The following is a 15,997-nucleotide window of genomic DNA, read 5'->3' as shown; positions in this document are numbered from 1 at the left end:
TTTCAGGAGTTACTGTCTTTGTGGGGACATTTTATCAAATTTTGTCTGCACATTGATAGTAATACATGCCCCCCCCCCCCCCCCCACACACACACAGAGTATTCCATTGGTTTGTAAACAATGCCCGTGCTGATATTTATTTGAAAACAACATGTTGTACTTTTTAACTATTAGACAAAATATTTACAGAATACTTTAAAACTGCTGTTATAATCATGATTCACTTATTATTATTAGCGTTATTAAATGATACCAAATCAGTTTTTTTATTTACAATGAAGGTAATCTATACTGTGTCACCCAAAAAAATAACTAACAACTACAAACACAAATGATGCTTCAAACGTATTTATTTATAGCCTACAATCGTACATAATAAAATACATGCAAAAGTAGACAAAATAAATGTCAACCAATACAGCTTACCTCTGCCCCATCCAAAAAACAAATCAGCACTGTATATGTGAAGTTATCAAAATAAATGTACATTCTGCATGACAAAATGCACAATTTTAAAGAAGTTCACAAATTATACACAAAATAGATATTCACATTATTTCTGATGTAATTTCCATTTGGCTGCTGCTCGCAGGTGAGACAGCCGTCTCGCTGGACACTAGTAGTTTCCATAACAGAGAATTAAGCTTCCATTTATTTTTCTTGATCTCCTGAGACAGGAAGTGATGTACGTGACCTGCAACAATTAAGCTTTTTAATGAGAAATGCGGTCATAAATGACCTCATCGACTCAATTTCAAAGCATTAATGGATTGATTTAATTAACAAGTTTCGTTTGAAAATCACTTGCTACTAAAGCTCTTGTTAATATACCACAAGTATGATACAATAACACTGTTTTTTAAAAATCCTGCCCATAATGTTTAATTGGCACTGGGATGCTTCTATATCCTTTTATATAGTGCAGATGCAACTTTATGTAAAGCCTGTATGCACAGCACCCCATCTGGGTAATATAGGAAGTTGTGACAATTTAGAACACATCACATGCTGTTTAAACAAAGTTAACATGCTCAATATTGACACTCAGTGACTACATGTACAATGAAAATAGTGCACTATGACTGGCGTGCTATTATTCCTGAAAAGAAAATCTCTTGACTGTCCTTTTTTATTTTGACCCTTTCCTTTTTTATATCACAAGAACAGACCAATTATTAAATGTGCATTGCATTAAAAAGGGTGTTTACAACGACTTGTATGAAGGGTTCCAATTTTACTTACCTAATCGTGACCAACTGGGTTTACAACTGATGAAACTGGATCATTCTACTGATTATCTGGGTTTTTTTTTTAATCATCACTGAGGATGATTAAATATTTCCATTAATATTCCCTCATAGAACAAAAGGGATTCCTTAATGTGTTAAAGTTGTGCCAGCATGTTACCGCTACTACTAATTAAATTATGTTTATTTTCTACGTAACATAATATGTGCTTTCTGTTTTGGTTATTCAGAATTGCGACTATCAGAATTGCTACACTGTAGCATGAACTTCATTAAAAAAAACAAAAATGTGTCTGACAAAATGTGTACGATTCTTCACTTTAAATTAATTAATTTACAAGGGGAGGCTATAACTATTATTATACAGTGCCATGAAAAAGTGTTTGCCCCCTGTCTGATTTTCAGCATTTTTGCATATTTTTGACACTGAATGTTATCAGATCTTCAGCCAAAACCTAATATTAGATAAAAGGGACCCTGAGTGAACAAATAACACAAAAAATTGATACATATTTCATTTATTTATTAAAGAAAGTTATTCAACACCCAATGCCCCCGTGTGAAAAAGTAATCGCCCCCTGAGACTCAATAACTGGTTACGCCACCTTTAGCAGCAATAACAACCAAACGCTTCCTGTAGTTATTGATTAGTCTCTCACAGCGCCGTGGAGGAATTTTGGCCCACTCCTCCATGCAGAACTGCTTCAACTCAGTGACAAATGAAAGAATAACTTTTTTTCTCTCAGACTCTCTCTATATACTACTACAACCCACAAACAAATCTGACCAAATACAATGTGAAAAATGTGCAAAAATGCAGAAAATCAGACAGGGGGCAAATACTTTTTCACGGCACTGTAAGTTAACTATTTTGTATTAAATTTTTTCAACAGCAGGATCTGAGTCAATGACCTTAAGATCGTAAGCTAAGGGTTTATTGATTGATCTAAACAGAGAGCTGAACTTGTTGCTGAGACTTCAGTTATCCTTACTTTATCTCTTGAATTAGACAAATTTTTTATTGAACAATGTTAGTTGTACCAAATTGGCACTGGACTAACCCCTCCAGCCATTCCATTTCTAAAATTTAAAAAACTGTAGTACGATGACATAAAAATTATAGAAAACGAATGTTCCATTCTGGGTGCCATAAGTCATTGTAAACATAGCCAATTATACATTTCTGCAGGGAAAGCCAAATGCAACTTAATGTAAATTAGGTATGCACAGCACATACAACATTGAAACCTGTTCTAGAGCATCTCAAGTTTCTCAGAACACACATAAGATAACAAACTGAACCATTATTTATTATTATTATTATTATTATTATTATTATTATTATTATTATTTATTTCTTAGCAGACGCCCTTATCCAGGGCGACTTACAATCGCAAGCAAAAACATTTCAAGTGTTACAATACAAGTAATACAATAAGTACTTCCAGAACAGAACATAATCTTTGTTTATTTAATGGTATAGTGTTTTTAAACCACTAGTTTAAGCTTTACTCACAAAAAAAGATAATCACAGTGGAAGGTGAGTAAACAATCTTTAACTCATGAGTGAACGTTTTGTTAGCAAAGGCTTACCCATTTATATTCTAGCCTCTAAATTCTTAATTTTACCTTTCATTTTTCAAAAAAGGCACATTTATCATAAAGGCACAAACCTCAGAGACATATCAAATTGTCTTTGAGCATAGATATACATCTACATTTTAACAAAATTATTAAAATATGTCAAAAACAAACCATAAACCTGCAGTGTTTCAAGTCATAAAAATATTTGTTCTGTGCAGTTTCTGACGATTAAGCACGTCTTGTTTTTATGTGTACAGCCTAAAAAGGGCCCATCCCAGGCTTATATTTTATTCCTCTTTCCTGAAAGAGCCACACAACATAGATGTTTTTACAGAACTCCAAAATTCCATATGGATATTTCTGTGCAGCATATCCATTTATGACACATATACAGTATAATGTTGTGTTGCAGCCTTATTCCATTCAAGAGATGAGTTGATAAAAAAATATACAAATTCCCAAAAGCAGGAAGAAAACCATATTCAAATTCCTTCAGTCTTAGTTTTTCCCTGTGCTCCAAAAAAAATGGCGTCGTTTAATGATTAATCACTGAGTTTTGTCTTAGAGTTCTGTCCTGGGTTGACCTGCTATGGCGGGAATACTTCAGCGATAGGTAATCACCCAGATCATCCAGAGTGTTTAAAACCTGCAAACAAGGGGGGACTATATTAGTAGATTCTAAGAAAATGTTACATGTTTATAATCAAGCTTGACTGCCAACAGCAATTAAAACTTAGTATGCTGGTTTGTTAAACTCACCTTGTCCAGCATCCCGCGGGTATGAGCAGCAGACAAACAGAATCGAGCCCTGGACTCTGTTATGGGAGTGGCTGGGAACCCCACCACCACCACCCCAATGTTCTTCTTCAACATCTCCCTTGCAAAGGCCCTGAAAGGAATCCAAAATAAAACATATGATTGGTCACAATTGTAGAAATGGAAGACTGAACAAAACTTCCATGTCACAAAGTAAGGCAGGTCCCCTGGTTTAATACTTTAGTTTGACTTCCAGACCAAAGTGGCTCATATACAAAAGCAAGGACTGGGGTATAGAACTGTTATGTGGTCACTTGGACTGTCAACAGCAATTTCTTATTCTGATATCAGGCAGATCACCAAGACTTACTGTGTTTCTATATTGGTGCTGCATTAGCACTATGCCTGGGAGACACATTTAAAAAAAAAAAAAAAACATTTTGGCTGTATTACGAATAACAGAGCCCCGGCCTATATGCAGTGTACTGAATGCAAGTATAAGATTCTGTTGGGGTTCTTTTTCCTGTGATTTTTAACATTTTTATATTTCCTTTTTTCCAGGACAGCCCTGGAAAGCAGACTTTACTCTCAAAGATTCTTTCCAAGAAAACATTTATAACAGACAAACAAATAAATATTGAAAATAGCACAGGATAACTTTACCTGGGTGTCCTTAGTCACTAATCACTAACCAACAACCTGTCAGTCTGACAAGTAAGAATTAAGTATCAGTGGGTCACAGTTATACATGTGTAGCGTCAACTAATAAAGCACTCCCACATCGCTAACTGAAATCTAAACACAAGCTGCCACTTGTTGACCCTTCCTTTCATTTGTTTGTCTGTAGGCAGAAGATGTGGGTGTTAAAACAGTTGGTGGTGTACAAATGTAATGATGTCAGAAAGCCACAGTAAAGTATCCTAGTTTAATTCCATGGTAACTTCCCAGCTTGCGTTTTTTTTTAATTAATATTACAGTTTAAATTGGTATAGTTGGCTAAACTAAGCTGCAAGGGCCTAATGCTGTTTATAGCTGCCAAAGACTACATTTGTTTTTTGTGGGCCATTGCAACTGTCTTATTTAATCAAAACATTAAAATGGTCTATTGCTAATCATTCAAAAGACAGGCCTCTTTTGTCTCATGCCTCTACTGTACCACGTTTTGTGCAGATTAATGATGATATGCAGGTTCAAAAGTAACAGTGTACGTAATGGAAACAGATCTTAAATCTTAATACGCTGAAGGTATTAAAATAGACTACAACACATAGTTCACAAATAAAGGTTCAAACCAAGTGTTGCTTATATAGTTTCCAATTAAGTTTGTCTTACATTTTTAGTATATACAGTATCATTAGAATCCAAAATGAGAGGAAAAAAAAAAATGTTCAAAATGTGCTGCTACTCAAAAGTCAATGAAACATTTTGCTACACAACAAGGGCAAAAAGAGCTACTGTATTCGGCAGCTGCTTTAAAATTATTTAAAGACATAGGGCTTTGGTCATACTGTTTTGTACCCATTCCAGCATTCTGAAGTTTATATTAAAAACAGTTTAATCCATTCTAACACAACAGCTGCATAACGATATTTAAAACATACCGCTGAGAGAGAGTGGATGAGAAAAAGTAGAAGCTTCCAGTTTTGAAAGAAGAAAACAACAGCAAACAATGCGTACTGCAATCTTAAAATCCTGCAGCTGCTGTTACTTTTGCCTAACTTAAAAGTCTTTGAGGTGGTGAAATAACCAATTTTATCTGGGGGTCGACATCTGAACATGCATGCACATAAAATGAAGAGTCCTGGTGCTTTGATGACAAAGAACACTTTTTGTGAGGATTGCTGCCAAGACACATGAAGATTATTAATTGCAGGGTCTAGGTGGCACAGGAGAAATGAGTTTGGGGATCTTAACCTAGTCCCCAGAGGATATTAGCCCACAACATACAATTACCACCCAATTTGGTTTGAGAGACCCATAACTGTATGGCAAAGGGAGTTCAGGATAGGGAGGTGAAGGAAAGTGCTGCCAGCACCGTTTGACAGATTTCTACTATAGGCAGTTTACCCTGGGATATTACAACAACTTCTCTGTTTTTCTCTCCAGATATGCCCATTTATGGCGCCAGAACATAGCAGTCCATCATTTCCATTTGAGTGTTAAGTACAAAGGTCATGCTTTGGTCAGAAGAAGTCATCAGGAGTTACCTTCAGGCACATTCCCATTCCACATGTGCAAGCACCCACTGTCTATTATTGCTGCTTCTTGTGCTACCAAATTATAACCCTTTTTTAGTAAAAAATAATGACATTGGGGTATATTTAATTGATCTTAAACGTGGCAGATCTAAATCATTGTTTAAATCATTAAAATCATCTCACAAAGTGTGTGTGTGTGTGTGTTTTTGTCTTTAAGAAAGTAGAAATGACAGGTTTTGTACTATTTTGAATATTTAAACTAGAGGCAGTATTTAGATCTGCCACTGCTGAGATAAATAGAATATACTTATCAAACAATATAGTACCAGTAGCTAGTACTAGTGTGAACAACGTCTTTGGCAACTCACAGCAAAGCAACGTTCGATGTCCATGGCATGTTGCACTATCAACTAGATTAACCCTTTGCGGTCCATTTATTCACACGCGCAGTTTATATAGACGTGCTGTTTAAAAGTATTTTTTCACAGTAAAACAGGTTTAATACTATTACAATACCTGTTTTCCATTAAGATACGCTTTCCCCCATAGTCAACCACAATAATAACTGGACGGTCCACTCTATTTCTTAGGGTCGTATTCATAAGTGAATAGAATGCCAATAAATGCATTGACTAAAATTCACAAAAACATGCTACTGATTATTCAATATCATGTCTTTTAATGGACTTCCCTCCAAAACACACTATATTGAGATAATGCATTCCCTCTGATCTTCAATTCTAGAGGCCAGTTACACCAGCATCATTAATCCCTGAAGGGAAAGTTAAACACCTACCCTACTTTCCCAGGCATGTAGAGCAGCAGTGGAACCACAGGAGAGTCTTCATTCCCATATATGATGAAGCCCATCTCCTGAAGCCTCTGTCTGAAGTACCTTATATTTTCTGCTAGCTGGCGCACTCTCTGGATACCTGGAAAAGATAAGTCTTGAATTAAAAACAGAACCCATGGTGTGGCTAACATTGACGATGTGGATGAAAGAAAACCTTTGACATTTGAAAGAAATCCAGTTAAAGATATAACTGAGAACTACCTTCATGTACATTTTATATAGACTACACTCTTGTTGACTTCAGTATTGGGACACTATTCACAGCAGTTTACTCCAGCCTTTAATCAAAAAAGTTTTTTTTTTGTTTTCTTGCTTTTGTTATAAACTGAACACATATTTTTCTCCATTAAATAAATCAGACTAAAAATACAGACTAGATTACAAATTCTTGGCCACCCCGTCTCTCGTACTCACTGTAACATAAGCAGCACAGCTTAACAAAATAATAGAAGTGCACATTAGGCCAAGTCAAGCTTTGTTCAATGTTTTAAGATATTCCTATGGTAACCAGTTTAGAAGAAGCCTAGAACAACACTGATGATGGTTAGATTGAGAGGAGTGGGGGATCAGACAGGTTTTGGAACTGCCCAGCAGTTATCCTATTCCTGCTTCAACATGCCTGTGCTACAGCAATGATTTCCAGCTCACAATGCCATCATTCTCTCATCTTGGGAAAGCACCAAATCCCTTTCCCTCCAAAGCATGGCTTTATAAAGTAACACATTATTACACTTTCCATTTGAAGTTTGGACTTGATCCATGGCTGCAATGGCTCCTGCATTGTGGTATTAGAGGTAGCAATGCTTGTGTGAAAATGTAATAAAAAGAAGATGCTGAATGCAGTCACTTCAATCAAGCATACAATAAGCAGTGTGAGCTCGGCTTTCCAAAGTTATTATCAGTTCAAGCTGATTTAAAAACCAATATTTCTTTAAAATGAGCTTCTAACATTACTAAGGAAAATCTCAGTAGCATTTATGTAGATCAGACACAGTATTATCCTGTTGTATGCTATTGATTTTGGGATCTATTCATAAAAGTACTTGCCGATTTTCCTAGTTAAATCACATTTTGTTTAAAACTAACGAAAGTCATCCATATTGATATTTATAAAATCATCTGTGCAAAGGGGAGACTGTCACCAAGCAATTTATGAATGGGCATATAGTCGTTCAAGTACGAAATCTGCCTCCTTTTTATGACATCATCAGTTCCCCACCTTTTTAGAACTGGGGACTGACTTACAACATTTCAGTGGACTGGTTGTGTACAAGGATATCTGTATATAGTTTAATTGAGTTGTCTTCCATTTTACAATGTGTATTTTTCTATTACATCTTTAACAGCACAGAAGTAAGAACATTTTAAGAGCAGTATAACTACATGCATTAACTTTTTGTGCTGTCTACAGCAACACATAATTTAAATAATTTTGTATACATACAGTACTGTGCAAAAGTTTTAGGCAGGTGTGAAAAAATGCTGTAAAGTAAGAATGCTTTCAAAAATAGACATGTTAATAGATTATATTTATCAATTAACTAAATGCAAAGTGAGTGAACAGAAGTAAAATCTAAATCAAATCCATATTTGGTGTGACCACCCTTTGCCTTCAAAACAGCATCAATTCTTCTAGGTACACTTGCACAAAGTCAGGGATTTTGTAGGCATATAGTCAGGTGTATGATTAAACAATTATACCAAACAGGTGCTAATGATCATCAATTCAATATGTAGGTTGAAACACAATCATTAACTGAAACAGAAACAGCTGTGTAGGAGGAATAAAACTGGGTGAGGAACAGCCAAACTCAGCTAACAAGGTGAGGTTGCTGAAGACAGTTTACTGTCAAAAGTCATACACCATGGAAAGACTGAGCACAGCAACAAGACACAAGGTAGTTATACTGCATCAGCAAGGTCTCTCCCAGGCAGAAATTTCAAGGCAGACAGGGGTTTCCAGATGTGCTGTCCAAGCTCTTTTGAAGAAGCACAAAGAAACGGGCAACGTTGAGGACCGTAGACGCAGTGGTCGGCCAAGGAAACTTACTTCAGCAGATGAAAGACACATCATGCTTACTTCCCTTCGCAATCGGAAGATGTCCAGCAATGCCATCAGCTCAGAATTGGCAGAAAACAGTGGGACCCTGGTACACCCATCTACTGTCTGGAGAAGTCTGGTCAGAAGTGGCCTTCATGGAAGACTTGCGGCCAAAAAGCCATACCTCTGACGTGGAAACAAGGCCAAGCGACTTAACTATGCACGAAAACACAGGAACTGGGGTGCAGAAAAATGGCAGCAGGAGCTCTGGACTGATGAGTCAAAATTTGAAATATTTGGCTGTAGCAGAAGGCAGTTTGTTCGCCGAAGGGCTGGAGAGCGGTACACGAATGAGTGTCTGCAGGCAACAGTGAAGCATGGTGGAGGTTCCTTGCAAGTTTGGGGCTGCATTTCTGCAAATGGAGTTGGGGATTTGGTCAGAATTAATGGTCTCCTCAATGCTGAGAAGTACAGGCAGATACTTATCCATCATGCAATACCATCAGGGAGGCATCTGATTGGCCCCAAATTTATTCTGCAGCATGACAACGACCCCAAACATACAGCGAAAGTCATTAAGAACTATCTTCAGCGTAAAGAAGAACAAGGAGTCCTGGAAGTGATGGTATGGCCCCCACAGAGCCCTGATCTCAACATCATCGAGTCTGTCTGGGATTACATGAAGAGAGAGAAGCAACTGAGGCTGCCTAAATCCACAGAAGAACTGTGGTTAGTTATCCAAGATGTTTGGGCCAACCTACCTGCCGAGTTCCTTCAAAAACTGTGTGCAAGTGTACCTAGAAGAATTGATGCTGTTTTGAAGGCAAAGGGTGGTCACACCAAATATTGATTTGATGTAGATTTTTCTTCTGTTCACTCACTTTGCATTTTGTTAACTGATAAATATAAACTATTAACATGTCTATTTTTGAAAGCATTCTTACTTTACAGCATTTTTTCACACCTGCCTAAAACTTTTGCACAGTACTGTACATATATACAATAGTTTGTAGAATATATACGTATTTCCTGTATAAAGTTGTATTAGACTTATGGCAAATTATGAAAGAGGAAAGACAGTTATATTGCACACCTTTAACAATGGTAACTTTAATCGGTTTGGAAAATATTACCTTAAAATCACAGGAAGAGAAAAACAAAAATGTTTTGAACACACTAGTTTCTTGCAACATTATCCATTGTGGGTGTCAGTGGGAGGCTTGCGCTCGTTTGAGACCAGTCTCCTTAACTATGCCCAACAGTAATACTGTACATCTGGCACTTAATACTTTATGTAGCTCATCAGCGTTCATGTAATGTGATGAGCAAATTTAAAAGTAAGGATCACATTTCAATCAAAGAATGCTTGGAAAAGCAAAATTAATAACCACTTTAGCTCATTTAGACAGATTTCCAATTTCCTGCTTGACTCCCACTGTAGAGCAGCCAGCTTTTATCCTTAGTTAGGCACCCGAAAAAAGAAAAAGACAAACTTTGATAGTACGGAGCCATATGGAACTTTAAACTTGTAGTCAAAAATAAAAGAAAAACAAAGCACATGCCAAACACTAAAGGAGGAAAGCACACTTCAGTGTTACTGAAATTATAAAGGTATAGTAAATGGCTCTCTCACACGCATAGTAAATGGCAAGCAAAACTGACAAAAATAAAATAAATAGCCTAAATAAAACAAATCACACGTGCGATTATAAGTGTGATTATAAAGAGGACCTTTTTTAAATGTTCATATTACTTGTTTTGACAATGGGGATCACTTTACATTTTTAAATGAGGTCCGCACCAAGCCTTCAATAACACCTAGTTCTCGACAGCATTTTGCTGTCGTTCAGATTTATGATTAGCAGGTTGACGTTCAGAACCGATGAAAAACTTTATGCTAATGAGGTATTTGTTAACCATTATCTCAATTTGTTTAAAAAGTTCCATCGGGAAAGAATGTCCTTAGGGCTTAACGACACATGTCAGCTGTCCCTTATGAATAGCAATGGTTGTTAAAGCAGCTATGGCTGAAATCCGATCATGTACTGCTGTTTTCTAATTACGACAGCTGTTAACCCTTTATCAATAGACTCCTTAGAATTTTAATAATAATAGGTTTCAGCACTGCATGGATTAGTGAGGGTATATTACTTTATGGGTTACAATAAAATTCTAATTGAGCCTGGCATACAGTATGCCTGGCACAATAAAGCGAGATATGGAAAGCTGTGTTACTAGTTTACAGGCAGATTTAAGTAATTTACCGAAATACATATTCATGATATTTTTGACCAAAACAATTGTATTCATTTTAGCACATATGTGCAACAACACAACAAAGCCATGGAGTGGATTAAAACATTTTTTTTAGGATCTAAATTTGTGTCAGCTCAGGCCACAAGTAGCTTTTTAACTGCAGTAATATAACAATAACATCTGTGCCAGATACCATAAAACAGACACAGCAAGTTCAAACAGCCCAGTGATGGTACACCAATTTATAGAAAGAACAATGAACAAGATATTTTACAATTTAAGAACACAAGGGTCTAATCCAGTGATCTAAACAGTAACATATCTAAATACCTTTCCCTGCGTTTTACAACTGATACAGAGATACACCAATGAGACTCACTACACATATGTTAGATGTTTTCATTACCTTGGTACACAAAGAAACATATTTAAATATGTTTAACATTTGTGCTATTTTTATCTGATATTGTCTAAATCAACTGAAAAACCCCATTAAAAGTGAAGTGCTTGATATGGTTTCAAAAACATATAATTTTTTATATTTACCATAGATGTTTCCTTTATCAGTATTAAAAAAAAAACATAAGTCTTTTAAGTGGATGGTATCATACATTTAAAAATTATTATTATTATTTTTATATAATTGGAGGCAGGAGCAACAGTGGCAATACTGGCAGAGGAAGTGCTGCCAGTGGCAATGCTGATAGCAGCCAGGCTGGCTCCTCCAACACTGAAAGACCCCTGGGCGGTGACAAACAGGCATCCCCGGGCTGTGACAAACAGGCATCCCCGACTGGTGCGGGACAGGGAACCCGGGGCACTACAGACATGGCAGCCCTAGGCGTTGCAGGCTTGGTATCCCCAGGCGATGCAGGCTTGGCAGCCCTAGGCGTTACAGGCTTGGCAGCCCTAGGCGTTGCAGGCTTGGTATCCCCAGGCGTTGCAGGCTTGGTATCCCCAGGCATTGCAGGCTTGGCATCCCCAGGCATTGCAGGCTTGGCAGCCCTAGGCGTTGCAGGCTTGGTATCCCCAGGCGTTGCAGGCTTTGCATCCCCAGGCATTGCAGGCTTGGCATCCCCAGGCATTGCAGGCTTGGCAGCCCTAGGTGTTACAGGCTTGGCAGCCCTAGGTGTTGCAGGCTTGGTATCCCCAGGCATTGCAGGCTTGGCAGCCCTAGGCATTGCAGGCTTGGTATCCCCAGGCATTGCAAGCTTGGTATCCCCAGGCATTGCAGGCTTGGCATCCCCAGGCATTGCAGGCTTGGCAGCCCTAGGCGTTACAGGCTTGGCAGCCCTAGGCGTTACAGGCTTGGCAGCCCTAGGTGTTGCAGGCTTGGCAGCCCTAGGCGTTGCAGGTTTGGTATCCCCAGGCATTGCAGGCTTGGCAGCCCTAGGCGGTGCAGACTTGGCAGCCCTAGGTGGTGCAGGACAGGGCAGGAGCGGTCCCTCGGGAGGCGACGACAGGAGCTGACCCTCGGGATGCGACGGTTGGAGCTGACCCTCGGGAGGTGACGGCAGGGGCTGACCCTCGGGAGGTAGCTTCAGGTCCTCTGGTGGTGAGGCAGGAGCAACAGGTGGTCTCCCTCTGGCGGTGGAGGTGGGAGCAGCAGGTTCCCCCTGGTGGTGGAGACGGGAGCAGCAGGTAGTCTCCCCCTGGCAGAGGGGGTGGGAGCAGTGGGTAGTCTCCCTCTAACACTAGAGACTGGTGCATCTCTCCCTCGGTCGCTGGGGACTGGTGCGGCTCTCCTCTGGGCTCTGGCGTTGGACACGCCTACTGCCTGTGGAGCAGGAGTAGGTGTGGCTCCTCCAAATGGGATTGGAGATGTTGGGGCTCCTCCCATATTTGCAGCCAGATAGTCGAGGACCATGGCTGTGATGTCTAGGAGGGACTCTGGGCGATGTTGCTGCTCCCCGGCATCCCATTGCTCCCCATCTCTAGCCCACAGCAGGTCGACCGCCACAGGGAGGGCCTCCTTGCGGTTCCCCTCAGGATTCAGCAGCCAGCCCCATATCTCTCTTGAGGGTATTGGACACTCGGGCTCTCCCCTCATGGGTGCTGGAGCTTGCACTGGCTTCTTCCTCTTCTTCCAGGGACGGCCGTTCTTCCCCTTCTTAGTCTTCGCCGCAGGTGGCTGAAGGGGCCCGTGAACAAGGACGCACATGGTGGAGTGCTCTGGCTCGGCCCAGGCAAAGCACCACTCTTCCTATTAATTAGTGGCGTCATATTAAATTTGACAGTATCTTTAATATTTTTTTAAATTTTAATACCTTGTGCAGGCCATCTGAAGGGATAGTTTTGGTACTCTGTACTAAAACAATTTTTAGACAGGGGGATAGTTCCTGATTTTAACCAATTTACTTTATATCGTGAAACTTCACTGTATTGGTTTATTATCTCCATGAGGCATGGTAGGGAGAAACTAGGGTTCTTACAAGTAACTAAAATGTAATCTGCATATAGCATTACTTTACTTTTCACATTTTTATAACCAATTCCCTGGATACCTTCAGTTTCGTGATGAATATTTTTATCGATAACCTTTTGAAGTCTAATAGTTAAAAATGTTTATAGAATTTTGCAATCCGTTTGGATAAGTGAGACTGGACGATAGCTGCTACACTGTGAAGGGTCTTTATCTTGTTTTAGAATAAGACATATATGCTATTTTCCTTATTTAAAAAGGCATAGTTGAAAACATCTAGAAGAAACAGGGTTAATATATCCTTATGAGACTTAAACTCAGAACTAAAACCATCTTCTCCTGGCACTTTATTACTGGGTAAAGAGTTAATGGCTTCTTTTATTTCTGTAGATATAATCTGAGAATCTAGTAAAGTGGGCGCTGCCTAATCAGCATACTGACAATTGGGATTCTGCTTAAACGGGATACAACTGTGGGAGATGGTTCTTCCCAATGCTATTTATATCATTTAATTGGAACGTCACCTCATTTAATTGGGATACAGTATGTTCTAATGATGAACAGGAGATCGCTTTTTAGAGCAAGACAGTGCAGTGATTACGTGATTACGCTGTGACTTGCATAAATTGTGTAAACCATGTTGAACTCCTGAAGGAGCTGGAGTCTCCTGTGGTTTCTCAGGCTGCTGTTGCAAAGAAAGTTGGTGTGTCAACATCGCAGCTGCCTCGCCTTGTGATAAGATGTGATTTCATTGAAATGTATTTGCTTACGATTGTAAGTCGCCCTGGATAAGGGCGTCTGCTAAGAAATAAATAATAATAATAATAATAATTCTTTTTCATTTCATGTAGAAATAAAAAACAATGATTAATTTTATTTAGGAATAAAAAAAAAAAACAATTCAGATTTTAAATGATGTATTTAACATTTAATCATAATGTGATGTGATTTTATTATTTTTCTTTTCATTTAGAAACAAAAAAGTGTGACTAAGGTGGTCTCAACTGCCTCTCATTTAATTTGGACAGCCGTTTATTCTGGATATTTTTACTTCTCCCGAGGCTTCCCGATAAAGTGCAGCCAACTGTATTTTTTTTATGTAATGGCTAACTGTTTTAGATTAATTTTTTTCCAAGAAAATATATATTTCATCAATAGATTAGTTGGAGGAATATAATTTTTTAATAAGAGGCAAAGGTAATTTCAGGGTTGGTGATCATTTCTCCTGTTTCTATTCTAATTGCAGGAACTATATGGGAGTCATTAATTTTCTTAAGTGTATATGCTGAGACCTTACCTGACTTTTCACCATGTTCATGGTATTTCCTTCCAATTCTATTAATTTTGAATACTACTTTGTCAGATAGAATTTTATTTAGTTGATATTTGAGTTTAATAATTTCAGCATATGTTTTTGCAGAATATTTATTCTTCTTTGTTTATCCACTATTTTTATTTGATCTTCTAAAGTTAAAACTTTACCCATGTGTTCTTGTGCAGAAGTATATGATATAATTCTACCCAAGCTTTAAAAACATCCCATAGACTATTTGGATTAACTTCACCATTGTTATTTATTTTAATATATTCTTTCATTTCTTTTATCATATAGGAATTAAAGTTATTATCTTTGGTGAGAGAATTATTAAACCACCATCTCGCAAGTTTTATTTATATGAGCAGATGTGTAACAGTAATAGGGGTGTGATCCGCAAAATGTATGGTCTCAATAGTTGCATTAGCAACATCTTTAATTAATGATTTAGAAATTTTTAAATAATCAGTTCTAGAAAAGGTTTTATGTACAGCAGAAAAATATTTAAAATCTCTGCCTGTTGGATTTTTTATTCTCCACACATCTCCAACACACCTCTTCAGACAGGTTGTTCAATGCCAGAGTGGAGTTAGTGAAACATTTTTTTTAAGTTCTGTCGAGATAATTATCCATAACAGCATTACAGTCTCCACCAATAACTAGTGGAAAATTGTTCCATTTGGACAATTCATTAATTAAATAACTAAAAAAATCAGACTGACTGGAATTTGGGGCATACACACTGGCCAAGACATACTCACTTCCTCCAATTTTAATGGCCAAGAATCTTCCCTCTGTATCTTGAACGGTATAAATAAATCAATTTAATCTTGTAGTAATTAACATTAGAAATATTTACCATATAGAGTTATAACGTTAACTGTATGTATTCATCTTGTTTCAAAATTAAACAAAGCAGACGATAACTTAGAATGATCCCTACACCCAAATAAAATGAGATCTCAGAACACTGGGAATTCGTAACAACACTGAACACAAAATACACAAAAAACTGTGTCATAAATTCTAATTTAGTTAGTTTACCAGTTCCCGCTAGTTGAGACACCCTGCTACAGCTGAATCCTAATAACCTACGTTTTGCTGCTCTCTCCACTAGAAAAACTGGACAGCTGCTAGAAACCATGACAACACACCTTACATTTCACTGCTTTGAAAATAAAGAAGCAGTCCAATTAATACATTCTGTATGTTTCAGCTTTCTCCTACTCCAAAACAAAGTTATAGGGTAACCACTAGCTCTGGGGTCCAATAATGGCCTTGCAAGTGTTATTGTCTGGAGGGATGCCACGTATACCCTGGAGCAC

General features: G+C 38.1%; 1 protein-coding gene across 1 annotated transcript in view; it reads right to left on the bottom strand.

Moving 5' to 3' along the window:
- Nucleotides 1–332: 332 nt before the first annotated feature.
- The window catches only part of sptlc3 (serine palmitoyltransferase, long chain base subunit 3), a 72,028-nt gene continuing 56,363 nt past the window's right edge, over nucleotides 333–15,997 (bottom strand). The window contains exons 10-12 of the mRNA XM_034017622.3: nucleotides 6,582–6,717; nucleotides 3,591–3,720; nucleotides 333–3,477 (exon numbers count right to left, since the gene is read on the bottom strand). Coding sequence (XP_033873513.3) covers nucleotides 3,367–3,477; nucleotides 3,591–3,720; nucleotides 6,582–6,717 — 377 coding nt within the window. The 3' untranslated portion in view covers nucleotides 333–3,366. The remainder of the gene's footprint in view (nucleotides 3,478–3,590; nucleotides 3,721–6,581; nucleotides 6,718–15,997) is intronic.

This window comes from Acipenser ruthenus, chromosome 6 (assembly GCF_902713425.1).
Source record: "Acipenser ruthenus chromosome 6, fAciRut3.2 maternal haplotype, whole genome shotgun sequence".
Lineage (NCBI taxonomy): Eukaryota > Metazoa > Chordata > Actinopteri > Acipenseriformes > Acipenseridae > Acipenser > Acipenser ruthenus.
This window is presented reverse-complemented; position numbering and strand designations above follow the sequence as displayed.